The sequence below is a fragment of the Lagenorhynchus albirostris genome, chromosome 14, assembly GCF_949774975.1.
Source record: "Lagenorhynchus albirostris chromosome 14, mLagAlb1.1, whole genome shotgun sequence".
Lineage (NCBI taxonomy): Eukaryota > Metazoa > Chordata > Mammalia > Artiodactyla > Delphinidae > Lagenorhynchus > Lagenorhynchus albirostris.
In genome coordinates, this window is record NC_083108.1 from 57,583,784 (window position 1) to 57,611,469 (window position 27,686).

At 42.0% G+C, this 27,686-nt stretch overlaps 1 protein-coding gene across 2 annotated transcripts in view; it reads left to right on the forward strand.

Moving 5' to 3' along the window:
- PTPRM (protein tyrosine phosphatase receptor type M) overlaps nucleotides 1-27,686 on the forward strand; it is a 753,685-nt gene that overhangs the window by 268,798 nt on the left and 457,201 nt on the right. For both annotated transcript variants that reach the window (XM_060121788.1, XM_060121789.1), the window contains exons 3-4: nucleotides 7,259-7,530; nucleotides 26,601-26,679. In XM_060121788.1, coding sequence (XP_059977771.1) covers nucleotides 7,259-7,530; nucleotides 26,601-26,679 — 351 coding nt within the window. The remainder of the gene's footprint in view (nucleotides 1-7,258; nucleotides 7,531-26,600; nucleotides 26,680-27,686) is intronic.

Below are 27,686 nucleotides of genomic sequence, written 5' to 3' on the forward strand. Positions count from 1 at the left end.
CTTAAAGCAGTCTTGGGCTATGAAATCAGTTGTGGGTCATATCCAACGTTCATTGACTTATTTATGTTGTGAGATGAAATAGGGTAGAACAGGAAATGGGAGTAAAATGCACAGACACACATGGTAAGAAACATAGTGATGCATTTTTTTCATGCGAGTTTTGTCTGAATATGTGTGTGTTTGTGTGCACGCACAGCATCACACGTGTATGCTGCCTTGCGGCATGCTATCTGTTTGATACAATGAGTTATGGTGAAAATGTTTGAGAAATATTGCTTTTGAGGCATTGCCTCCGGAGCTTGAATGTAAAAAATTCAAAGTCGCCCCAGCTCTATCAGATGGTGTCAATGGGCCACTTTGGTGAGTTAAGGACTTCTTTGCGTTTCTTCCAGTCTTTACTATTGGGAGAATTTAATGAATTGGACTGAGCACTAACTGCACGTCTTACTTCCCTGCATTCTCTATTCCTTAAGAACAGCCCAGGTATATGGTGACTCTGTGTGCCTTGCGCACCAGCTCTCTTCTTTTCTCCTTGCCTTGAAACCGGTTCTTTTTCTGTTCCATTCACCATAGTTGAGTCCGTCTCTTCTCTGTGTGTCCACTTGCGTCCCACTCTTCCTTTTCATTTTCTTGTACCACTTTCTGTCATAGCCAAAGGGGTTGACTTGATGACCGTTATCTCTGGCTCAAGAAACGAGAGAATTTTTTTCCATTCCTTTCTTTCAGTTTTTCTGTCTCCATCTTCTTCTTCCACTGCCTAGAAAACATGCCTCTTGGGCACCCGGGGTGCTAAGCCATTGTCATTTTAAGTGCATGCCACTCAGTGGGCTCTGCAGGTCAGAGCTGGTCCCCACATTGTTCCTGGTCCAGGACCACTATAGAAATTGAGGGCAAGTCTTTAGAAATTTCTATAGGAATTTAACAGAGTAATTTTCTGTTTATTTAAGCTAACAAATTTGGGCTTGCATTTTGCATGTCTTTTTGTTTCCTTTTTTCTAGAAATCCATGTTCATTGTATTTTACATAAACTGGATCTGAGCTGCAGCAGAAAATTACAAAACTGGTCCTTCATCATCAGTGGTTTCAGAGGCACTGCTCTAGATAACTGAATTATTACAACTGGTGTATCTAACGGGTCAGAGGGAGAATGAATGGCCCCGTAACCCAGATTCTGGATATATGCTAGCAAAGATGGGACTTGTAAGCTACTTACGTAGCTTTTGGATCGTAAGTCCACCGATTTGAAGGCCTGGCGGTAGAGGGGAAAATGAAGACAAAACAGCCAAAGGGAGAGAAGAGCCAATGATCTGTGTGCTTTTACTGAAACTAAGAGGCTTAAATAGTGAAAGTTGTAATGGCTTTAAACTTCATAAAATGCTGCTTCTCTGTCAGCAAAGGTATTGAATAACACACACAATTCTCTCTTCCTGCTGCATCTGTTGTGTGCACAGAGCTTCTCAAATGCTGGAGGAGAATTCTTGCAGTTTCCTCAGCCTTTAAAAATCTGGAGGCTCTAACACCAATGCAAATTTTAATGATGGGGTAGAAGGAATAGCTAATTATATGTCGTTATTGCCACCACCTCATCAAATGCATTTGCCAATGGATACGATTAAGCTCAGTTTAATTCACCCAAAGATTCAAGAATATGAACATCACATGTTCTCATAACAGAGTTCTCCTTTTCAGAAAAACCAAAATAATGGTTCTTAAAGACCTTGCAAGTCTGCCTGTAGAGACGGCCCCTTTTGAAGCCAGCTCCATTCCGTGGAGATCTTTCCATTTACCTGCAATGTTATATTCTCTCCGCTTCTGTACTAGGTGACTTAAGGGTGTTTGTTATCTGAACAGAAACAGAATTTCAATGTTAATTTGAATTCTGATTTCTTTTATTTATTTGCCCAATTGGAGTATTTTTTGTGGGGAAAAAAACTGAGGTAAGGATGTATCAAAAATGGGGACCCAATTACTCTTCGGAAATGCATTTCCTCACAGTACAAACATTGAACTAGAAGGTGAAAATTAAACATTCAGCCATATAGGGACATTTAAGAAAGCAGACATAATAGTCTAGAATTGAATAGAAATGCTTTTTAATTCTTTAAACATCAGCTATGATGTTGACTTTCCTTCCATAGTAGGTAGGTGATAAATTCAAACAATTAAAAGGCATCTCACCTGCTATCCCTTTAGACACAACTGGGAATTTACCCCAGGATTCCAAGTTGCTAGACGATGCTAAACATAAATGTTCCCACTTTCTTCTGTACATTCAGCATAGGACAGTAGTGCAGCACTGCCAGGAAGTACAAGTGCCGGCTGAAATATCATCTTCTGTACTTCAAACCATGTGATAAGTCCTCGTGACCACACACAGAAGTGAAGATCTCCTTCCCAAAGCTTAAATGTAGGGGCAAGATGGATTGAGTTGAAGGTTTTGTAAAACTTCAGTACTAATGTTCCTCTCCCATAAAGAAAGGGAACTTAAACATTACCATTTTAGGTGAAAAAGGATAGGACCAGGAGGGTTGTGGACAGGCAGGCAGAAATAAATATACAGAGCTAAATGCTGAAGAATTACAGGTAATTTAGAGAAGCAGGCATTAGGAGTTATGAAGCAACATAGTAATCGTAATGATAATCACCAATAATTTTTGAGCCTGTGCTATATGGCAAACACTGTTCTAAATGCCTGTATATGCATTAATCGTTCACTGTGAAGCTACACAGAAATACCAGCTGAGCGACACTTCTCAGGGGACTATACCCCAGGGAACAGGTGCTCAGTAAAGAGAGACTTTTTCTCTAAAATATAGTATGCATTAAAGAAAGACAAATACTGTTGATGTCACTTATATGTGGAATCTAAAAAATACAACAGACTAGTGAATATAACAAAAAAGAAGCAAGACTCACAGATACAGAAAATAAACTGGTGATTACCGGGGGGAGGGGGAAAGGGGGAAGTGAAAGGAGGGGACGGAATTAAGAGATATAAACTATAAGGTATAAAATAAGCTACAAGGATATATTGTACAACACAGGGAATAGAGCCAATATTTTACAATAACTATAAATGGAGTATAACCTTTAGAAGTTGTGAATCACTCTATTGTACACCTATAACTTATATAATATTGTACAGCAGCTGTACCTCAGTAAAAAGAATACTGTGTGTTGATGAGCTGCTCATTGGTTTCTGGACTGTTTAGAAGCAGGACCTTTGCCTGTGACTGAGGGGACAGTCTAGATGGAGCTGCTTCCAGAGGGCAGAACCAGTGAGGTAGGAGGACGGTTCAGGTAGAGTAGGTGTTTCGACCAGCTCCACACACCTGTCCTTGGAAACCCTTTGACTGTTGCACAAAACCATGCACCGAAAATGCTAGATCTTATAAGAAAACTGGAGCTGACTATTCAAAATCTACACAGCTTTGTAGCCAGAGAACCAGTGAAACAGTCACAGCCCTAATAAAAATCCTGGCCTCATTAACTTCCACCTGGCACTTAGAATCCCTGTGAGTCCATCCTTAGCCCTGTGCCTGAGGGCTTCCACATCCTCCTTCTCACCAGAGGGGGCCTCGGAGTCAGTCATTCCCTTCTGATAGAGACCACTCTCTGCCAGCTGAAATATAGGATCTGGGTTCATCGTCTCCATCAGTCAGTGTGCTTTCCTCTCTAAACTCAGGAGGGGAGCAGAAGCTTCACAGCTTCTTCATCTGGTCTTGCAGTTTCCCAGACAGCCTCACAGAGCAGGAAGAGGAATGGCTCTGTAGAGCCACTAAACTTCTTGCCACTTTCGACCCTAAGCGAAGGCCCTTCTGCAGGAGTTTCACCTTTGTCGAAAGGCCATCACGTAGCCCTTTATTGGAGAGAAAATTTGCCTTGATTGCTCTACAACATTAATGTCCTGCAAAAAATTGCATGTGGTCTGAAGGGGCTCTAGTGTTATATGGATGTCACTCCCCTATTTGCTAATCCTGTTAGCTAATCTGCATTGCAGCAACATGCCTTGTAACGGGATAGACTGCATTCTGGTTCAAAAGGGGGAAAAAAAGGAGAAAGTATAAAAATCAGGACCATTTGAGTGTTTGCAACTTAAAATACCTGAGTTTCACCTTGACCTCAAGATAAAAATTAGTATTTTGTCCTAGAATGAAGCTTAATGAGTAAATATTGAAGGGTAGGCTGTGTAGTTGGGGAAAATAGTATTTTAGGGAAACCCAGTGATTTCCCAAACAACTATGGTATAAACGCTGGTTTATACCAACGTGTGAAAAGAGACTCTTCATCCAGTCATCCAAACTAGACTTTCCAGGATGCAGGAAACCTACTTTTGCTCTCCTGTGCATATTGCCATATTTACCATCTCTGGTCGCCCAAGTTTAAGTGATGGAAACACTCCAAGAAGTAATATTCTCGGCAGGGTGACAATACTAAAGCTTTTGGTGATTCAGAGTTGGCTTCAAGGCCGACTCATGCCTTAGCCCCATCAGGAAATATTCTACATTGCAACTATGTTGCAGATGCCAGAGCCCCAAATGATTGAATTTGGAATAAATACGCTTATATTTTACTAAGAGCGACAAAGTACGATTTTTAACTCATAAACACCAACTGCCCTCTTTCAATTTGTGGTGGGGTTGGTCGACCCTGTGTATTTTGAAGAGCTTTTTTTTTCACATTTTGTAGAGCATAGCTAGCCCAAATCACTGCAGTGGTATTCTCTTGTCACAAAATCCCTCTCTGTTCCCAACTCTTTCTTAAATCACATTTGCAGTTCTTCTTTATTACTGAAATATATGTTCCGCAATAACCCTTCCCTTGTGGCTTGACTTTCATATTTCCAGGTGCGTAACATTCATCTCCTGAAAAATTGCTGTATTTTCAGATAGCTCCCATAATTTTCCTTCACTGTCATGAAAGGGTTTGTTTTCTCCATATGTGCTCAAATGGCTCATGAAGAAATGTGGAGTTATTGGAGGGTAGCAGGATGAGTAATGGGCTGGAAACCCAGAGGCCCCAAGTTCTGATTTTGCCACTGACTCATCCTAAAGCCTGGCTAAGATGCGTCCTCATCTCTCTGTGACTCAGTTCCTATTTTTCTTACATGGCATTAACACTAGCTCATCTCATGAAGGGGCCCTGAGAGGTAATAGCCAGAAGCAAACATTTTGTAATATTGATCCTTTAACAATAGTCTATTAATTTATAAAGGATATATCTACATTCCTGGTTTTTATTTAGTCCTCCTGATAATTCCCTGGGAAAAGTAGTGTTCTCATTTTGCTGTTTAGGAAATCACAGCTTGTGGATGAGAGAAAATTTCCACACTTTTTCTGAGATTGTGTATGTATCTTTATAGATACGTGTGGGTGTTTACTAACATATATATACCCGCAAACGTGCATACACACACCTCCTTGAAAATTATGGTTCAATGAGGGACGTTTTTAAAGGAATACTCAACTGAGGGTAATAGTCTCTTCATGCCGTAGAAACCATGAGTCCAACCACCCTGAGTAGTGTTTTTTTTAATCTTTATTTTCCAAATTTAGTTGTACTTCCCCCGCCTCAGAATTTCCATACATGTTTTCCTCTCTGCTCAAGAAGGCTTGTGATGACCTGTTTTCCCGTTCATCTTAGAACATTTTGATTTACCTTTCTTTGTGTGATATATAAAATTCATGTATTTATTTTAGTTGCTATTTCTGGTGATCTTAGGCATGGAGAAAGTCCAAGTGACCTTTCCCAAGGTCAGGGTATCTGGGAAGCTTGAATCCATCTGGAAACTCTTCAGCACTCATGGGTGGGTTAGTGCCCTGGATGAAAAGTTGAAAACAAGGAGCTCACAGAGACTTCTGTGAACGACTGTCCCCCATGGGCACAGCCATTGATCGGTAAACTCTGTCATCCCCCCATTATGAGAACACCCCTAGTTGAGGAGAAGCCAGTTGTGACAGTAGTTGGGGGGATGGGTGCTGAGCTGCAAGAAAATCATGTTATATTGATGACAAGGAGTATCATCAGGCCAATTTTCTAAGATTCCACAAACCAGAACAATCTGTTCCCTTTCTCTAGATTATGTGAGAACCTCAGAGTGTCTGCGATTACTCAGTGGTGGCACCATTGTAGAACAGCGTTGTTTAGGGATGATGGAAAAGTTCAATATCTGTGCAGCCCAGTATGGTAGCAACTGGCCCCATGTGGCTATTGAGCGCTTGAAATGTGGTTCCTGGGGCTGAGGACCTACACTTTCAATATTACAGAACTTTTTTTTTTTTTTGTCCAGGTGCTGAATTTTTTTTAATTCATCTCTTTTTTTTTTAATTGAAGTCTAGTTGATTTACAGTGTTGTGTTAATTTCTGCTATACAGCAAAGCGGCTCAGTTATCCATATGTATATTCTTTTTCATATTCTTTTCCATGATGGTTTATCCCAGGATTTTGAATATAGTTCCCTTTGCTATACAGTAGGACTTTGTTGTTATCCATTCCATATGTAATAATTTTCATCTACCAACCCCAAGTTCCCAGTCCAACCCTCCTCCATATGCTCCAGCAATTCCACTCCTGGGCATATATCCAGACAAAACTACAATTCAAAAAATACATGCACCCCTATGTTCATAGTAGCACTATTCACAATAGCCAAGACATGGAAACAACCTAAATGTCCATTGACAGATGAATAAAGAAGATGTGATGTATATATAATAATATATTTTATATATATACACACACACACAACACACACACACACACACACACACACACACACTCACACAATGGAATATTACTCAGCCATAAAAAAGAACAAAATAATGGCATTTGAAGCTACATGGATGGACCTAGAGATTATCATACTAAGTGAAGTAAGTCAGAAAGACAAAGACAAATACCATGTGATATCACTTATATGTGGAATCTAAAATATGACTCAATATTATAGAATTTTAATTAATTAAAAAAAAAAACTCCATGTGGCTAGTGACCACCAGATCGACCAGTGCAGATCTGCAAACCATGCATATACCTATTATTTAGGAAACTAATTGCAGTGACATCAAGGGAATTTGCCATCCCCACTGACCTTGAGAGCACTTTGGGGATGAAAAGGTGTGAAAGAGGTGGGACTTTCAAAGCCAAGGTCAGATGTGTGGAACTGCAGTGTCGACCCATGGAAATGATGGTTACTTTTCAGGTACGAGCAGGAAGTAGTGTTTCCGGTTGTGACCGTCCTTTGATTTTCTTTTCGCAGGCTCCTTCATGTTGGTGAACACGTCTGGGAGATCTGAGGGACAGAGAGCCCACCTCCTCTTACCTCAGCTCAAAGAAAATGACACCCACTGCATTGATTTTCACTACTTTGTATCCAGCAAGAGTAATTCTGCTCCCGGGTTACTCAATGTCTACGTGAAGGTCAATAACGGACCTTTGGGGAACCCTATTTGGAATATATCTGGAGACCCAAACCGTACATGGAACAGGGCAGAGTTGGCCATCAGTACTTTCTGGCCTAACTTTTATCAGGTATGCCCTTTATTTTTCATTTCCTGTTTTGATGCATCCTCTAACTTCTGAAAATATAAATCAGTTTTATATTAGTCTAATCAGAGACTATATTAGAAGTGTTGGTATTTTTAGACCAAGGTGAGGAAAGCTTATGCTCGTGGATAGGGAGTGTATTAAGGCTTTGTTTTTACATTACTTAGAGAAATGAGTAGAATGCACCATTCAGACTTGTTTATTTATATATCTATTTAAGAAAATAAAAGCAGCCACCTGCAGCAGGGCAGGAATTGCCTTCTGCAAGGATGTTTTACTTTCTATGTTAAGTAGCCACATCTGACCCAGGGAGACAGAGCACTTGATGGTAGAAGTAAAAGTCTCTTCTTCCATGAGTGGATCTCAGGAATCATGGGTCATTAGGAAGTGAGCCGTAGTGGAGGTCAGCTGGTGAGATGCAGGGCCCTGCTCCCACCCCATCAGCAATGGGAAGAAAATGGCATGTAGACCGAGTCCTTGTCATGGAGGAGCTGCTCTGTGGGATGTACTGTTGGGACCACATTGCCCACCTGGAGTGGGCACTTAAAGGAAATGAAGGGTGCAGGCCAGAAGCAATTAGAAAGTGGTACCAAGGAGGTCCCGCTGGTCTCTCCGTCCTCTCGGAGAGGGCCTGTGCCCCAAGAGCATCCCGACTTGGTGTCAAAGGTGGGAAATTAGTGACGGTGGCGTTCTGTGTGCTTTCTCCTTTTGTCCACAGCCTCTTTGAAAATAACTTCACATTAAGAACTCAATTAATTTCCAACTAAGAGGGTGCATTAAAGAATTGCAGTATTTTGATTTTCTCTTTCTTAATTCCTTTGGCTCCCTCGGAAGCCAATGGGAACATGTGTCCAAGATCATCTCTCATGGTTAATTGAGGTGCTTGGCTAGACCCAGGGAGGAGAGACTGAGTCTTCTCAAGGGCCGCTTGTCATCTGAGCGGCATGATCGGCGCCCAGGAACCCACTCTGCAGGCTTGGTGTTTATTAGGGAAGATTTATCAATCCCAGTTCCTCTATCCCTGGGTTTGATCATGGTAATAAATGGGCTGTAAATTCTGTGCTGTTTTTTTTTTTTTTTACATCTTTATTGGGGTATAATTGCTTTACAATGGTGTGTTAGTTTCTGCTTTATAACAAAGTGAATCAGTTATACATATACATATGTCCCCATATCTCTTCCCTCTTGCGTCTCCCTCCCTCCCTCCCTCCCTATCCCACCCCTCCAGGTGGTCACAAAGCACTGAGCTGATATCCCTGTGCTATGCGGCTGCTTCCCACTAGCTATCTATTTTACGTTTGGTAGTGTATATATGTCCATGCCACTCTCTCACTTTGTCACAGCTCACCCTTCCCCCTCCCCATATCCTCAAGTCCATTTTCTAGTAGTTCTGTCTTTATTCCTGCCTTACCCCTAGGTTCTTCATGACATTTTGTTTTCTTAGATTCCATATATATGTGTTAGCATACGGTATTTGTCTTTCTCTTTCTGACTTACTTCACTCTGTATGAAAGACTCTAGGTCCATCCACCTCACTACAAATAACTCAATTTCATTTCTTTTTATGGCTGAGTAATATTCCATTGTATATATGTGCCACATCTTCTTTATCCATTCATCCGATGATGGACACTTAGGTTGTTTCCATCTCCGGGCTATTGTAAATAGAGCTGCAATGAACATTTTGGTACATGACTCTTTTTGAATTATGGTTTTCTCAGGGTATATGCCCAGTAGTGGGATTGCTGGGTCATATGGTAGTTCTATTTGTAGTTTTTTAAGGAACCTCCATACTGTTCTCCATAGTGGCTGTACCAATTCACATTCCCACCAGCAGTGCAAGAGTGTTCCCTTTTCGGGCTTCCCTGGTGGCGCAGTGGTTGAGTGTCTGCTTGCCGATGCAGGGGACATGGGTTCGTGCCCCAGTCTGGGAAGATACCACACGCCGCGGAGCGGCTGGGCCCATGGGCCATGTCCGCCGAGCCTGCGCGTCCAGAGCCTGTGCTCCTCAACGGGAGAGGCCACAACAGTGAGAGGCCCGCATACCGCAAAATTAAATAAATAAATAAAATAAAATTAACCAAGAGTGTTCCCTTTTCTCCACACCCTCTCCAACATTTATTGTTTCTAGATTTTTTGATGATGGCCATTCTGACTGGTGTGAGATGATATTTCATTGTAGTTTTGATTTGCATTTCTCTAATGATTAATGATGTTGAGGATTCTTTCATGTGTTTGTTGACAGTCTGTCTATCTTCTTTGGAGAAATGTCTATTTAGGTCTTCTGCCCATTTTGGGATTGGGTTGTTTGTTTTTTTGTTATTGAGCTGCATGAGCTGCTTATAAATTTTGGAGATTAATCCTTTGTCAGTTGCTTCATTTGCAAATATTTTCTCCCATTCTGAGAGTTGTCTTTTGGTCTTGTTTATGGTTTCCTTTGCTGTGCAAAAGCTTTGAAGTTTCATTAGGTCCCATTTGTTTATTTTTGTTTTTATTTCCATTTCTCTAGGAGGTGGGTCAAAAAGAATCTTGCTGTGATTTATATCATAGAGTGTTCTGCCTTTGTTTTCCTCTAAGAGTTTGATAGTTTCTGGCCTTACATTTAGGTCATTAATCCATTTTGAGTTTCTTTTTTTTTTTTCTTGGTACGCGGGCCTCCCACCACTGTGGCCTCTCCCGCTGCGGAGCACAGGCTCTAGACGTGCAGGCTCAGCAGCCATGGCCCACGGGCCCAGCCGCTGCACGGCACGTGGCATCCTCCCGGACCAGGGCACGAAATCGTGTCCCCTGCATTGGCAGGCGGACTCCCAACCACTGCGCCACCACGGAAGCCCTTGAGCTTATTTTTGTGTATGGTGTTAGGGAGTGTTCTAATCTCATACTTTTACATGTACCTGTCCAGTTTTCCCAGCACCACTTATTGAAGAGGCTGTCCTTTCTCCACTGTGCTTGTTTTATCTTTGTGCCCTCGTACCTGCAACAATTTCTGGTATTTAAATGTCTCTTGAATGGAAATTAAGGGGTAGTAAAAGCTGTGTTAGCACACGTGTAAATTGTTAAAATCCTTTTAGAGTGCACTTGGGCAATACATTTTAAAAATGTTAAATATTTAAATAAGTCTAATTTTAGCAATCTACTGTTAGGAGTTCATCCTAAGGAAATAATGAATAGTGGTAGCAAACAGTTAGCTACAAGGTTATTCACGGCAGTGTATTTATAATAATGAAACACCAGGAGCAGTGTTACATTTCTTACAACAGAGGATGAGTTCATCTATGCTACCTCAATACAAAAATTCATTTTGCAACAGTTAAGAATAACGTTATGAAAGATCATTTCATGATGTTATCTCAGCTTATTTTCTTAAGTGGGTAAAACTGGTAAAAAATCATAAAGCAGTAGGTTAAATTCAATTTTAAATTAAATATATGTACAAATATGTATTAATTATACATTAATATGTATTAATAATATTAATATGTATTATTGTGTATCAATATATATTAATACGAATTAATTATATATAAACACCTATAATATTAATATGTATTAATTATATATAAATACATATATAATTAAACTATATGGTGAAATAAATATATTAAGTAGTATCTCCCCAGCTAGTGACTTGAATTTTTTCTTTCTGTCATCTGTCATATTCTAAATTTTCCCCAATGTACATGTGCTGTTTTTATGTATAAAACAAAAAAAAAAGGGTTAAAAAGTAGTTTTTCTTGCAGAGGGAAAATGCTCTACTTACTGAATATCCTTCTTTTTTATAAATATATTGATAACCAATCAGGGTATAATTCAAAAATATGGCCTTTGGGACAAAGTTTCTTCTTTTGTAGGATTAAAATGGAAGCAAGGGAAGTGGGTTTGGCTAAGGCAGGCTTCATAAGGCTGTGTATGATGGACTAGGCTAAGAGGCTGAGTGTTTTTAGAAACTTCTTTTGGAGGGGACCTTCCCGAAGCAAGGGAAGTGGGTTTGGCTAAGGCAGGCTTCATAAGGCTGTGTATGATGGACTAGGCTAAGAGGCTGAGTGTTTTTAGAAACTTCTTTTGGAGGGGACCTTTCCACAGTAGAGAAGGCCTAGCTAGTTCCCCTCTGGAACCTGCACTGGACTCTTCTTTGGTCTCCAGGCATCTAGACAAGATCAGAAGGTCTGTCCTGCTCACCTTTGCCCTGATCTTCTTCTCTTTCCCTTCAGCAATGCACACCCAAAACCTCTAGGAGTGAGCCCTTGTGGGGCTCCACGGCTGCCAGAGCCTGGTGCGTTCATTTAGTTTTGACACTGGCTACAATCCAGATCTTAAATTTTTGTTTTGCCTTTGTCTTAGTCAGCTTGAGCTGCTGTGACAAAAAGAAAAACAAAAGCCCACAATCTGGGTGGCTTAAACAACAAACCTTTATTTCTCATCTCTGGAGGCTGAAAAGTCCAAAATAAGGGGCCCTCAGATTCCGTTATTGTTAAGGGCCCCCTTCCTGGCTTATGGAGGCCGTGTTCTGCTCTTCTTGTGTGTGCTCAGATGACCTCCCTATGTGTGCAGCAGAGAGAGCCCTGGTCTCTCTTCCTCTTCTTATAAGGGCACTAATCCCATTATGGAGCTCCACCCTCATTGCCTCAGCTAAGCAAAATCACCTCTCTGATGCTCCATCTCCCAATTCTATCACTTTGGGAGTTGGGGCTTCAACATATGGATTTGAAAGGGACACAGCACTCAGCCCATAATAGCCTTGAACACACCTGGCTCAGACAGTCAGAACTAAAGGAATGATTTAATTTATCAACAGTCTCAGGAGATCGGCCTTTAAAAGGAATTATCAAACTACAGTTGGCCCTTGAATAGTGTGGAGCTTAAGGGTGCTGACCCCCAACACACACACAATTGAAAATCCATATGTAACTTTTGACTCCGCCCAGACTTAACCACTGATAGCCCACTGTTGACCAGAATCCTCACCAATAACATGAAAAGTCAATTAGCACATATTCTGTGTGTTATGTGTATTATATACTATATTCTTACAGTAAAATAAGCTAAAGAAGAGAAAATGTTATTAAGAAAATCATAAGGAAGAGAAAATACATTTATGGTACTGTACTGTATTTATTGATACATTAAGTTTACGTCATCTGTTTGTAAGATGAATCATGTGTCAGTACCTACATCAATAGTGTCTCATATGATACAAACACCATAGATGTTATATGTATTACTAACACTAGATAACAATAATGAAAAGATAATGTGAAAAGTAAACTCATTATTTACAGTTGTAAAAATTCATGCATCGATAGCGAAGAAGCAGCAATGTGATTGGTTTACGGTCACCTCATGCAATCCATACAGTTGCTTTTTCGTAGCCTAGCCTGTATACCAATGAATGAATTGTTATCAGATTTTTTTTTTTTTTTTTTTTTTTTTTTTGGTACGCGAGCCTCTCACTGTTGTGGCCTCCTCTCCCGTCGCGGAGCACAGGCTCCGGACGTGCAGGCTCAGCGGCCATGGCTCACGGGCCCAGCGGCTCCGCGGCATGTGGGATCTTCCCGGACCGGGGCATGAACCGCGTCCCCTGCGTCAGCAGGCGGACTCTTAACCACTGCGCCACCAGGGAAGCCCCTTGAGCTCTTTTGAATAAAATATTTTGCCTTCCCAATTGTGAGCCTCTGACCCTCACCCCCAAACTCTCCTGCTCCTCACTGTGACCTCTGTCACATTGCTGAGCACTACCTGCTTTACCGTATTCAACTGGAATGTAGTTCTCATTATAGCTTTTTGGTTCACTGGGTGATTGTTAGTTTCATACTCTGGGTTTAAAGGTGGATTTGCAGAGATTCTTTAAACCAGTGTTGCTAAATGTTTAAGAACCTGGTGATCAAAGTTTGTTAAGCATCTGGATCCACTGGAAATGCATTTGTTCATTTAATTCCCAAGGAGTCTCACCAAGCCTCAGCCTTTCACGTTTTAAAGGCAGAGTTAAGGTTGTACTTCCCTCTTTTCTCCCCTTTATCTGCTGGGCAGTAAACATAGTGAAGTCATTACCCTAATAGTAACATAAACTATTAGATAAATGGCACTCAGTAGACGACACGAGAGATGTCAGCAGGAAATTTCCCCAATGCTGAGATAGACCTTAAAATCACCATGTTAAGACTTGATGTTCCCAGTTGGCATGGGGAAAATACATTGTATCAACAGGTGGAGAGGAAGGAGAATACCTACCAATCCTATTTCCATCCTTGGCTCCAGATGGCAGCTGAACTGGAGGTGATCAGAAAAAAAGCTGGAAAAATCAGTTTTCCGTGTTCAGGCAGCACTGCCCTGGATGGGGGCTTCCCCGCTGCACCCGTGGGGCGAGCACACCTTTACTAAGGAAATGCCTGTCATATCCTGATGTTCGTAAAAACCTGACTTATGCAGGAGCCATCTGCTTCTAAATCAATTTCCCAGACAGATTTCTCCATCAGGAGTTTTTTACTAGCCTGAGGATGTGCTTCTGCTTTAGGTGACTATTATATTTCTAATTGCAAAATACACAAAATTATTTTTCTGGTATCACGTGTACGTGCATGCCTGTGACGTTTTCTTTTATGAACATAGTTCATAAGAGTCAGTATCCAAATGATGCATTCTTAATATACAGATAGGCTGTTTCTGAGACCAAAAGCTGAGGACAAGATAATAGGACATGGACATTTAAAGGAGGTGATAATGTTTGAGAGACCCTCTCTCTCTGCACAGGGACTCTGCTTCCCCCAGACGTCCCATTAGTATTTAGGCTGCAAGATACATGACAGAGATCTAAAAAATTAATGTAGAGTGAGCACATGCTTGAAATACTAGTATATTAAAATATTTTATATTCATATAGTACTTTATATGATGCTTTTCACACTTTGTAAAGTAGTTTTGATCTAAGAATTAAGATGGATGAATTAAGTCTTAAAAGATTTCATATTACAATATTGCTTGTAAATGAGCCGCATCATACTGCAGTAAAAGAACATACGCTTTGCATCAGACAGAACTGGATTTGAATATGAGCCCTGTTTACTTATAAGCTTGGGCAACTTAAATGTACTGAGCCTTCCTAATTATGGGACTAAATATAAAGACAGGGCAGGGTGTGGAGATGAATGGAAGAACACATTTTGGATGTGCTGGCCTCTCAATAAATGGTGGTAGTTTCTGGAGGTTCAGATTTGTGGAAAACAGAAAAAAAGGGAAGCAGGTAATAGTCGAGTGCTTTCTCCTGCCAAGTCACTCCTTAAGTGTGTTTGGTGCGATGGCAGAAGGTATGCAATGAAAAAGGGTTCTGGGAACAAATCCTTCAGTGAAACAGTGGATGAAACGGGATGAAGCAAGGGCTTTCCCGCCAGAACATTCTAGCATGTTAGCCCTGGAACTGCTATCGTGGTGCTCTGGGCACTCTGCCTACACCTGGGGAGCAGGTGCTCTGGGCGGGCGGACCAGGAACGGGGGTGCTGGGCTGGGTTCCTTCTGTCTGTCCTGTACCTGATCCTCCCATGCTTTTGTCAAGAGTGTCCATTTCTCCCTCATCTTTGGCTGCAAGATACTGAGTTGATTTCTCTTCTTGGTCAGAGTCTGAGTCTTGTAAATCGTTGGATTTGGGGAGGTTCTCGGTGCAACCAAACACCACTGCACTGTGTACTTTGGATAAACATAGTGGGTTCTCTTGGGCACCTCTTTGTTTTTATAACCTTTCTGCTAACATGACCTAGATTAGCATGTGTAGAGTTTCAAAATGGTTCTTAGCAGAGTCAAGTGTTCTTGCCACTTTATGGAGCGTTTCCTATTTAAGGGAAAATAACATTCTACCAGTACACATCACAAGGGTAATCTGCATGGAATACAGCTAATTGCAGGTTAATTACTGTTCATTAACACATAAATCATCAAGTATCTGGTGATTAACATGTATTTAATTACTTAATTAGTGTTTGTCCTAACTGCTGTGACGTAGAACCTGCCCCTCTGTTAGGTGGCAGCATAAGTGCGGGCTACCTGCTTTCACCAGGGCACCTGGGCTGTGACACCTGCTTCCTTTGATTTAGACACTGCCTTTTGCCATTTTAAGAATAGCACGTTCCTCTCACAAGCACCCTTTTACTTTATTGTGCCGATTAAAAAAAGATTTCACTTTGATTCTGTTTCTTCTCCCCTCCTCTCTCCTCTTGTCCACCTGCAAGTTTCCGAGGCCTCTGATGGATTCTTCTGGGTTCTTAACCCCACCTGCACCCAGAGACACCCCTGGAACCCCACACTCACTGCCTTTCTCCCTGCTTTTGGAGATAGTGATTCTGAGTCCTGTCGGAGGCCAGGAGGGCAGTGATCTTTAATACAAATGGTTGCTTTGAAAAGGAAAAAATGCACAGGCGGCCTTGAAATCCCTCCCCCAGGCCCCTCAGTAAAGGTGTTCTGCCAGGCTGTGGGCAGTGACAAGAGGGATGGGAAGGTGAAGTCAGGGAAGATACTGGCCTTCTGGTTGCTCCAGAGCCTCCTGTAAAAACAAGTCCCTTAGAAGCACCGAAGGGCCTGACAGGAGAGGAGGCGAGGATCCGTGCTCTCAGTTCTCCGTGCACTGAGCTTATCAAGGGGCCAGCACTTTGGGGAGGCTAAGCGAAGATTTACCCTTTACCTGTCTGCTATCTTTCCTGGTGGACGAGGGGGTGAGGGAATAGGAGATGCTTGATCTTTCCCACCCCTTCCCATCACACTCCCTCCTGGACTCCTGTACGGCAGCCTCGCTTTCTTCGCTGGACTGGCCTTCAACCCACTTATTTCATTAGAAGGTCACGTAAGCCACGCCGAGTGGCAGCCGCTCGGCAGGCATTTGCTGCCCAGAGACAGTGTTTAAGGTCTGCGTGGATGAGTGTTTTCCAGACTGTGCTCCAAGGAAGGTTAAAAGGCACCGGTCAACCGAATGGGAAGAAGCACTGATTTATGCGAAGTAGAACACATTCTGTACTGCCAGGCCTTTCAGAGCCCGGGAGGGTTTCTGCATCTCCTCGGGTGACACATGGCAGGTGCAGGTGCCTAGCTGGAGCGTGCACATCCGTTTGGCTTTAGCAGAGCATCTCGAGTCCAGTATTCCCCGGAGCACCTTGGGAAATCCTGATATGTACTGATGGAAAAAGAGAACATTCCCTGACTCCATAAATTCCTTAGCTTATGGCCATTATTCCAAGTGCGTGACCATTGAATTGCTTCGTACCAAGTGCAAGACAATCGAATTGCTTCGTCCCTCTAGGAGGACACGGGGAATTAGATGTGGCAGTGAAATAGAACCCTGTCTCGAACAGGAAAGCTATTCTAAGCAGGTACTCCTGTCCTCAGCATTTTGTGCTTAAAAAAGATGAGTTTTAAGAAATCAGTGAGGACATATGAAGCTGTCACTCTACTACAGACTCAGAGCTGCATTTAGGAAGAAGCAGAGGGAGTCATGTGACAGTTTCGTATCTTCAAAGATAATATTTTAGATATTTATTTTGCAAAGCTTACCATGTCTCTGGGTTTCCTTCTCAGTTTCTATTTGTTATTTGATGATCAAGGACAAGTCCTTCTTCTGGGTGAACATCTTCCACTTCTCTGTGGTCTGTCACTTCTTGCTTCTGAGCACTTTTCCTTATCACTTTCCTATTTTTTTCTCTCTGCCTTAATTTTCTTACATATCCCATTTTATAGAATGGGCATGTGAGCCATGATTAGAAAAGATTGGAAAAGAACAATACTTCTTTTCAAAAGGGAAAGGGAAAACACAAAAGTGAAGAAAGTTGTGTTATTTACTGGTAGAAAAAATAGATGACATCATTTCAGAATGTCCTAAATGGCAAGACAAAGCACTGATAATTAGCTTCATTTTGAATCTTATCCTTTGAATGCCTTTAACGGAGAGAAAGTAGGTTTTAACTTTACTTTGATAACATGTTCATGGACTTCCCTGGTGACTTACTGGTTAAGAATCTGCCTGCCAATGCAGGGGACACGGGTTCGAGCCCTGGTCTGGGAAGATCCCACATGCCCCAGAGCACCTAAGCCCCTGAGCCACAACTACTGAAGCCCGCACACCTAGAGCCCGTGCTCCGCAACAAGAGAAGCCACGGCAATGAGAAGCCCGTGCAATGCAACGAAGAGTAGCCTCTGCTTGCTGTAACTAGAGAAAGCCCGCGCGTAGCAACATAGACCTAACACAGCCAAAAATAAATAAATAAAATAACAATGCTAAAAAGAAATGTGCATATAAACAAAGGTTTCAGTACTTCGTTCCTGATTTGGTAAGGTCTATCGTTTGTGGTTTTGCTTTGACTCTTCATCATTACAGAAACTTTTCTTTTCCTATGTTTTTGTTTTTTATTTAACTTATTTGGATAAAAAGAAATCAGTTTTTGTGAATATGATCCACCTTAGCTTTTTATTTAAACCAAAACCAGAAAGGAGCTACAAGGCTCTGTGTGGGAGGACAGACAGATGCCACGGAATCCCCTTTGTTCTAGGGGACTGACAGTTTCCACCAGCCCATCTTCTGTGGGGAGTGTTTGTGTTGGTGAGATAACACCTTCGCTTTGCTTACACGTGGCAGGGAAAGTGGCAGCGTGGAAAGCTAATTTTGCTCCTCACTAAAGCAGGGAACATTGGAGATGTTGCAGTGTTAAACTTCTTCCCATCTCCTGTTTGGCAGACTCAGATCCAGGATGGCTTTCCATGAGCAAACAAAACAGCACTAGTGAGTGGTTTAACCAGTTGCTTCCTACCTGAAAGGCAGTGGCTTTTCCCCAAGGCTCCAAAGATGGTGGAGCTGCACCGTCTTGTCTCCTGAGATGTTATTTGTTGAGTGGTTGAAAGAATATGGATTCTCTCTAGTCTACATGTCTTTACATCCCATGGCTGCCAGTAATATCTGGGAACTGAGAGCAAAAATGAGCATTGAGTCCTTCCAGTGACCAAGAACTTTGATAGAAGTGGGTCTCGGTGTGAATCCAAACACACGAATACAGTTTTGTTCTAAACATCACAGTGAGTGCCCAATGAGTAAACACTGGACTACTGCTTCTGGGGGACATAGGGCATTAGTCCCGTGTTGAGAGCCTGTGGTCACAAGACTTTCATCAACTGATCAATACCTAACCTTGGTTTATGTGTGTTTCTGTAAAGATGCCTTATTTAATGTGTATCATTGATTCTTAACAGTGAACTTGGCCCAGAGTGCTAGGCTTAGGCGTGAAGGAAGCTTATTTAACACACGTTTTCTCTGTAAGACACATCACAGCCTTCTTGCACTTGGCGATACCAGACAGCGTTTCAGCATTGCGCTGGGGGCCATCTTAAATAGCAGCATCGCCAGTAAAAGGCACAAAAAGGTGAAAATGTGACACATTTAGACGAGGATAAGGACACTTGTTAGTGGCAGGAGAAGGGAAGCTGGAAGGCAGAGCTTCTCCTTGCCCGGCCTCTGCTGGGATGTGTGTGTCCGGCGACGCCAACCTTTGCCTCTCTGTCCACGTTCACAAGTGACCAGGAATGCTTTGCAGGTATTGATTTTGGGGTTTCGAAAAAACTAACGAGTAGACAAATTCAGAATCAGCAAATAATGAGGATTCATTTTATTTTCTGTTAAGCAAAATTTCTCCCACCAAAAAAAAAAGTGAGGTAAGATTAAATACTGTGTGATGACAAAATTATTCCAGAATAGGGTAATTTGGCTCTGTGATTCCATCATACCCATCCCCCACTTCAGCTTTCAACTTTTCAAATAATCATAGCTTAGATTAGGCTAGAGAGCAAAGGCATTTTTCCTAAAAATGTATGTGTTTGGTAAAAACAAATAAAAACATTTAGCTGTAATCGAGCTAATGCCAAAGGACATTGTGCAGAATGAGATCTGAGAGTCAGGTTGGAATACAAAAGTGTTATAAATTCTCAGTAGTTTAGCTTATTTATAGAGGATTTGCCTTCTAAATGAGCTGGATTTTCCTTCATTTTTTAATTTAATTTTTAAGACAGTGTTTTGAGGTCTATCAAGTAATTCGTGTCTATGGTTTTGTTTTGGTATATTGCAATTATGCTTTTAAAAATTGGTAATGATACTCCAATGCTACGTGGGCATTTAAAACACCACCCGTATATAAGAGCTGAAACAAGTCAAGCCAGGAGAGGGCTTTCTCCGTTATTGCTAGAGTTCAAGGCTCCCCCAGGAAGTGCAAAGCATATTGTATTTGGCTGAGACGAACTACTGCTATCCATGTGTGCTTTCTTGTTATCTAGAGTAATGGCAGCCTGTTGGTGAGCAAAGCAGGAAAGCTTCCTCTTAAAGCAGGAGGCTGGATAGTAAATATTTCAGGCTTTTCGGGCCAGATGGTCTCTGTGGCAGCGACTCCACTGTGCTGTGATTGTGTGAGAGTCGCTGTAGACAATCCGTAAATGAATAAGCGTGCCTGCCTTCCAAGAAAGCTTTATTTTCCGACATGGAAATTGGAATTTCATCTACTTTTCATGTATCACAAAATCTTCTTCTTTTGATTTCCTCCTACCAGTGAAAACTGTAAAAACCATCCTTAGTTTGTGGGCCAGACAGAAACAGAGGTTGGGGCAGATTTGGTCCGTTTGCTGTAGTTTGCTGACCCTTGTCTTAAAACTGGCATTGTTAAAACTGTGTCATATAACTGTCCCTTGCATCTTTATTTCTAGGTCAAATAGATGATGACTACATTTCTTAGTTCAATCTGGAAGTGAAGAATTTAGAACATATGTACATCTATGCATTAAAAGTCATATATATTTGTGTGTATGTATATATATGTGTGTGTATGCATGGTTATATATTATATATGTGTGTGTGTATGTGTATGTGCATACGTATATGTCTATGTATTCTACATATATAGTCTCTCATACCTGCTAGATTAGGCAGTTGGGTAACATGAAAGAAGCCCAGACTTGGAAGTAAAATAGACCTAGAATTATACCCTGATTGCATGACCTCAGAAACATTCCTTAACCTTACTGAGTCTGCCTACTCATCCCTAAAGGGGAGTTAATATTATCTACCTCATATGGTTGACTGAGAAAAAATTAGATAATATGTACAAAATGTACCTGGGACATGGATGTATATGATAAATAAATGTTTTTTGAATGATTCATTTTTTTAATAAAGAAAAGATTTGGTGTGTTTCCCTCAAGGGATCCAAGTCTCACGTCTAATGTAGATTTTCAGTATATTCTGTCCTGTTTGATAAAAATAAGCATGGCCACATCCCTAAATCAACTTTCACACCTTTCTTTATTCTCTTTCCGGTGGTGCTGTTGGTGGCCTCGTGTTACTGTTTGCTGTGACCTCAGTGTATTTGTTCTTGGATGCAGGCATCTTTAGACGTGCCCCTGACTGCCACCCCCGTCCCCGCCCTGGGCTCTGCATACCTGTGTTATAATTCCCCTAGAGCAATATCTGTCCTTTCAATAGAGTAGTCCCTCATTTGACAGAAAGAGACAAAACTATTTCTGCTTCTGAAACTTTCTTGGTAAGGGCACTGGCTAGAAAATAGTACAAAATCGAAAACTTGCCAGACAGCAAGAGTTCGTGACAAGGAAAGCTTTTCAGGGGGTGCTTAAATCTGTTCTTAAGGAACCTATTTAAGTCAGGCCTCATCCTTTGAACTGCATGTTTTAACCCTGTTGTTTGTCAGGAAAAAAACAGTCGATTTCTTAATGGTCAAGTGGTAGGTAAATTCAAGGTAGTCGTCAACCTATGATTGTCCCACAGCACCTAAATTCAGATATCTTCATTTAATCACATTTACTTCAAAGTAGCAAACATTCAGTGCAAATCATACCCAGTTTATAGTCGTGGTTTGTGTTGAAACATTTATATCCTAAATTATAAACTTGATGAAAAAACGAACAAAACTTGTACTCATAAGTCCCTTAATTGAAATGAACTTCTAAGAAAGAGCTGGAAAGTGATCTTTTAAAAAACATGCTTCAGGGGCTTCCCTGGTGGCGCAGTGGTTGAGAGTCCGCCTGCCGAGGCAGGGGACACGGGTTCGTGCCCCGGTCCGGGAAGATCCCACATGCCGCGGAGCGACTGGGCCCGTGAGCCATGGCCTCTGAGCCTGCGCGTCCGGAGCCTGTGCTCCGCAACGGGATAGGCCACAACAGTGAGAGGCCCGCGTACTGCAAAAAAAAAAAAAAAAAAGTGCTTCAATTTTTTGGAAAGAAACATTGAAGTGATTGCTTCAAACTTGCAACACATTATGCACCTTCTGTTGTTTAAAACCTAAGGTGTCATACTAAGTTTTTATTTATCTATTTTATAGAAATCTACATGTCTGTGCATCTGTGTGCAGGTGTATAGACACAGACCCATAAACATATCTATAAAGATTGTTTTCCTCTTTTTGTCCCTGCAGTTAGCTGTAAGTCAGTGCTGGAACCTGCCAAGTTCAGAAGTTTGCTTCAGAAGTTTCCAGTTAAAGGAAAGGGCCAGTCCATTGGTCTCCAGTGTATCTGTAATCAGACTCTGGCTTTCTTTGCTTCTTGGTATTCCAGCTGGAAGACTGAGAGCAGCAAAGTTTCAGGTGTAAACTTATGTTCACTTCTTGGTTGTGGCCTCACTGGCGAGTCATCTTGCTGGGAAATTTGGGGAATTGGCTTCTTGCTGAGTCTTGCTCTGGCTCTAGCCTGGCTGAGATGCTGGGTAAGTGCTTGCTCAGGCATCTGTGGGTTTGCACTTAGCAGGCTGAGAACTGGGCTGGAGGTAGTGTTGGGTGTATCACGGGCATCCTGGCTGGTTAAGAAAGGAGGAGGGGAAGGTTCATGGTCCGACGAGCTCCATACTGTTCCCATCTGTCATTTGGCTGTTCTTGTCTCCCTTCTGTTCTTTCATTGTTACTTATTTTTTCTCCAACTAAAGCTTATATTTCATAAAATTGTCTAATTTTTTGATGCCCCCCCCACCCCCGAGCATGTAGTAAATAGTTGGACAATAAGGCTCAGAATCTTTGGGCATAAAACTTTTTTTTTTTTTGCGGTACACGGGCCTCTCACTGCTGTGGCCTCTCCCGTTGCGGAGCACAGGCTCCGGACGCGCAGGCCCAGCGGCCATGGCTCACTGGCCCAGTCGCTCCGTGGCATGTGGGATCCTCCCGGACCAGGGCACGAACCCGTGTCCCCTGCGTCGGCAGGCGGACTCTCAAGCACTGCGGCACCAGGGAAGCCCTCTGGGCATAAAACTTTTGAGGGTCCTAAGTTCTCTTAATGTGATGGATGAAGAAACAGATTCAGAGGTTTTAAGCTGGCTTTTCTAGTGTCTAATTCCTTCCCCCCCTTCCTTTCTCTCTCCTTTTCCATGGTAGGGCCATGGCCTTGTGTTGGATTCAATTAAATATGGTGCATTAAACTGACACGTGTCAACTTTTAAAAACAGATCCACATAAGCATGCTTTCTGTATGTACATTATATTCTAAGAGTTAATGCATCCCTTTAAAAATGAGGATTATTCCATTTTTATGAAAAGCTTCAGCCCTTGTAGTTGATAAAGGAAAAAATATAACTTTTGGTAAGAAGAAGGAGAAACCTGCTGAGGAAAGGGATCTTCATCTATTCCGTTCGTGATGTACTCCAAGCGCCTGGAGTAGAGAGATGCTTGGTGGAGACTTGAACTGGATGAATGAATGTATAAGAGGGAGGGAAGAAGGCAGGAAAGATGCGTGAACTTCTGGGTTTGGCTCTCAAAGTACCCTTTTCGTGGCCAGAGTGATGGCGTTCTTGGGTCACTGGGCATCAGTCTGTGCTGTGGCCACTCTGACCAGAGCATCTGGCCGGTTCCTGCTCTGCCTGCAGATGCTGTTCCTCCCGGGCAGGATCTGGCCGTTTCCCGGGAGCCCTGTCTGGAGAGCCCTGGGAAGGCTTTTTCCTCCACTCGTTCTCAGCGTCCATCTGCTTTTTGCCCCTCAGTTGTCCTGTCTCAGACTTCAGTAGAGAGAGAAATGAGCAAGATCCCATTGCAGGAATATCTGTGCATCTCTTCCTTTCTCTGTACTATCAGTGAAAAATATGTATATTAACCTCCTAAACAGGAGCAAGTTTCATTTCATTTCTGTTCTCCTGCTGGGCCCCTCCTCCCCCTGTGTGTTTTGTATTTCAGCTTGGTGGCATCCTGGCACAGGGACGTCTAGTATAGCAGGTGTTTCTGGGATGACTTCTATCTGGGAAGCCCCCGAGCTTTTCCACTGGGGGTCCTGCTCATTGCTTCCTCCATGCTTGCATCCATCACACAAACATAAATAATGCAGTCCTTTGGTTGCAGTTTTCATTCAGGCAACGGGCAGTAGTGAAAATGCCACGATATTTGGAATCAGAAAGATTGGGATTTTAAGTTACACCCGCCATAGACGCATCGCATGTTTTTGGACCATGACTTTGTATCTAAATCTCTTTGTTCTTGAAATATTGAATCCTTGAAGAATCTCTTCATGTGAAATAATAAATAAGACAGTGGAGTAATATCTGCCCAGGGTATGTAACATATTCTGTGTGTAGTAAATGGTCACTTATAATTACTTTTTTTAAATTGAAACTTTTATGGGGATAATTGTGGAGTCAGATGCAGGAGTAAAAAATAATACAGATTCCTATGCACACTTCACCCAGTTTCTTCTGATGGTAACACTTGGCAAACCTCAAGTATAATGTCACAATGACATTGTTAAAATCTAGAGCTTTTTCAGAGTTCCCCAGTTTTACTTGTACTTGTGTATGCATGTGGGTATATTTCCTGCTATATAATGTTTTCACTGTTTTATTGTGATAAAATACAAATCACTTAAAATGTATCATCTTAACCATCTTTAAGTGCACGGTTCAGGGGTATTAAATACATTCATAATCCATCACCACCCTTCACCTCCAGAACTCTTTCGTCTTGTAAAACTGAAACTCTGCACCCATAAAACAATAACTTCCCAGCCTCTCCGCCCAGCCACAGGCAACCACCATTCTCTTTTCTGTCTCTATGAATTTACTACTCTGGGTATTGCCCTTCTAGGACTGACTTATTTCACTGAGCGTCATGTTTTCCAGGTTCATCCATATCATAGCATGTGTCAGGATTTTTTTTGTCCTTCTTAAGACTGAATAATATTCCGTAGTATGTGTAGACCGCATTGTGCTTATCTACTTATCCATCAGTGGACACTTGGGTTCCTTCCGCGCTGTTGTGACTGACGCTGCTATGAGCTGTACGATTTTATTACCTGGGTAGGTTTGCGCCTCCATCACCACAGTCCAGACCTCAGCACGTCTAGCATCACAAGGATTGCTCCTGTTGTCCTTTTGTAACCACACCCATCTCCCTCCTGTTCCTTCTCCCTCCATCCCTGAGCCCTGGCAGCCACTCATCTGTCCTCCATTTCTAAAATGTTGACATTACATGATGCTATGTAAATGGAATCAAATAGCATGTAATCTTTCACGATGGGCTTTTTCACTCAGCACAGTTCTCTGGAGATTCATCCAAGTCAGGTGTGTCCACACTATGGAAGTACCACTGTCGGTTTAATCATTTACCATTTGAACAGCATCTAGACTGTTTCCAGTTTCTGGCTGTCATAAATAAAAGCTTCTATAAACATTCGTGTGCAGGTTTTTAAAAAAAATTTTTATTGGAGTATAGTTGATTTACAGTGCTGTGTTAGTATCAGGTGTACAGCAAAGTGAGTCAGTGATACATATATATATATGCACTCATTTTTAGATTCTTTTCCCATGTAGGCCATTACAGAGCACTGAGTAGAGTTCCCTGTGCTATACAGTAGGTCCTTATTAGTTATCTAGTTTATATATAGTACTGTGTATAGGGATTGACATATGCAGGTTTTTATAGGAATGAAAATGTTCATTTCTCCAGTGGTGCAGCTGCTGGGTTGTGTGTTAGACGGACCCTCCTCATGTTGCATAAGCCGTGGTCTCCCTGGTGACACAGTTTCGTGCTGTGTAGAAATGGAGGTGAAAATAATGTCATGTGGACCTTTTATCATTAACACTAGCCTGACAACAGACACCTTTAGACAATCATGTTAAGAACATTGATAACTTTGTTACTGGTTCTTTTATCTCCTTTAGCCTCAATTTCTCTGAAGTGGCTCTACCATCTCAAAAATGTCATTCTGAGAACCTCAGAGCGTGTTGCCCTTCTTCTATTGCCCTGCTTCTCCCAGGACCATACAGTCATAAAGCCCTCTTGATTTTGCCACTGCAGAGATTTTTATATCCTTCTCCTCCTAATTGATACTCTGCCATCTGAATTTCAGCTAGTATAGTCTCTTCTCTGTATTACTAATGTGCTGTGTTTCCTGGGATCTCTGAGCCGGGTCACAGCTGACCTTTATAGCTGCAGATCGCAGTCTCCTCTTCATGGCCACCGTCATGTCCACCTCAGGGCCTTTGCACCTGCCCCGGAAGGTGCCTTATCCTCTTCACACCGTTAGCTCATTCATCTTCAGCTCTCAGCTCAAACGCCTCTTCCTCATGGGAGGCCATCTGGTATATGTTCTTCTAGTATCCTGTCCTCTTCTTTCATAATGTGTTTAAAATTTTAATTGTATATATTAGTTGTATAAAACCTAGGGCCCCACGTGGTTCAGTCTGGTGCTAGAGTTTCCTCAAAGAAGTTGACCAGAAGATATGTCATCTTAAAGCAATTTAAATCTTATCGCCTCTGGAAAATGACTCAGCCTCTGTCTTCCACGTATCAGTTCTTAACCATGGTACCCTGCCCCACTTTTATGAGGTGAGTCCTTGAGGTACAGTGCTGTCTGACCCACCGCCGTTCATGTCCCTGCAAACTGGGTTTGAGTCTTAGTTGTTTTTTTAGTTTTAGAACCCGGAACACTGGCTGGCGGATATTGGGCGTTCCATTAATATTTTTGGAAAACATCAATGAATGGTTGAAACTACATATCTTATATATAGGAAATATTTGGTAAAAGTTGACAAAATGAGTGAATAATGAACACCTTTCTTAACTTTCCAGGTGATTTTTGAAGTCGTAACTTCTGGACATCAAGGCTACCTCGCCATTGATGAAGTGAAGGTGTTAGGACATCCGTGTAGTAAGTTACCTCAGCTTCTAATAATCCGGGGACGTGGTTGGGGGTGTATTTATGTTATGGATAAGAGAAGGCACTAAAACCTGGGGGAGACCGTCCTACTCAAGAGAGTCCCTGATGGGCTCTGGGTGGTGCTGTGCTAGCCCAGAAGTTCAAAAACATGTGCATCATGTGTGATGTCATTGTACATATCTAAATGTCTTTAAAGTAAAAATCGGGAATAAGGACTAAGGGAACATCCACATCCAACCCCAGCATAGAGCTTTGGGAGCTGAGCAAGCAAAAGTCTGCAAATGTGGGTGTCTGTGTGTGTGCTTAGGTGTACCAGCACGTGTGCTTGTGTGGGCACGTGCATATGTGTGTGCATGTGTGTGTCTGCATGTGTGCCTGTGCGCATGTGTGTATGTGCATGTTCTTGCATGTGTGTGTGTGTGTGTGTGTGTGTACGTGCGCTGTTTCCCATAATCACTACATGTTCATAAAAAGTAAGACAGTTATGTTTGCCTTTTGTAAATTGTGATGAATGGTAGTGAACTATACAAATTACTCTGTATTCTTTTTTTCCCCACTTAGCATTGTATTTAAGTCAATCCATGAGATTTTATCATACGAATATACTACATTCTATTTTTTCTTTTCCTCTACGAACATTTAGTCCCCCTCACCCCAGTTTTCCTCTATGACAAACACGGTTGCCGTGAACATCCGTGTGTGTGTGCGCGCTTCTGCATAAGGTGTGTGAGAGCTTGGGTGAGGTGTATTCTTCAAGGCAGAATTGCTGAGCGGTAGGGTAGAAACATTTTTAGTTTTACTAGATGCTGTGAAAAATGTCTGACCAGTTTATATGCCCACCAGCAATGCACGGACGTTTCATTTGCCCTATAGCCTTGCCCTAAATTGATATTGTCAGACATTAAATCTTTGACCATCCCAGGGATGGCAGCCTGCTTTATGTTTTAGGATCCCTGGCATAAAAGAGAAATTGGCTCATTCAGCCGATTCTAGATCTC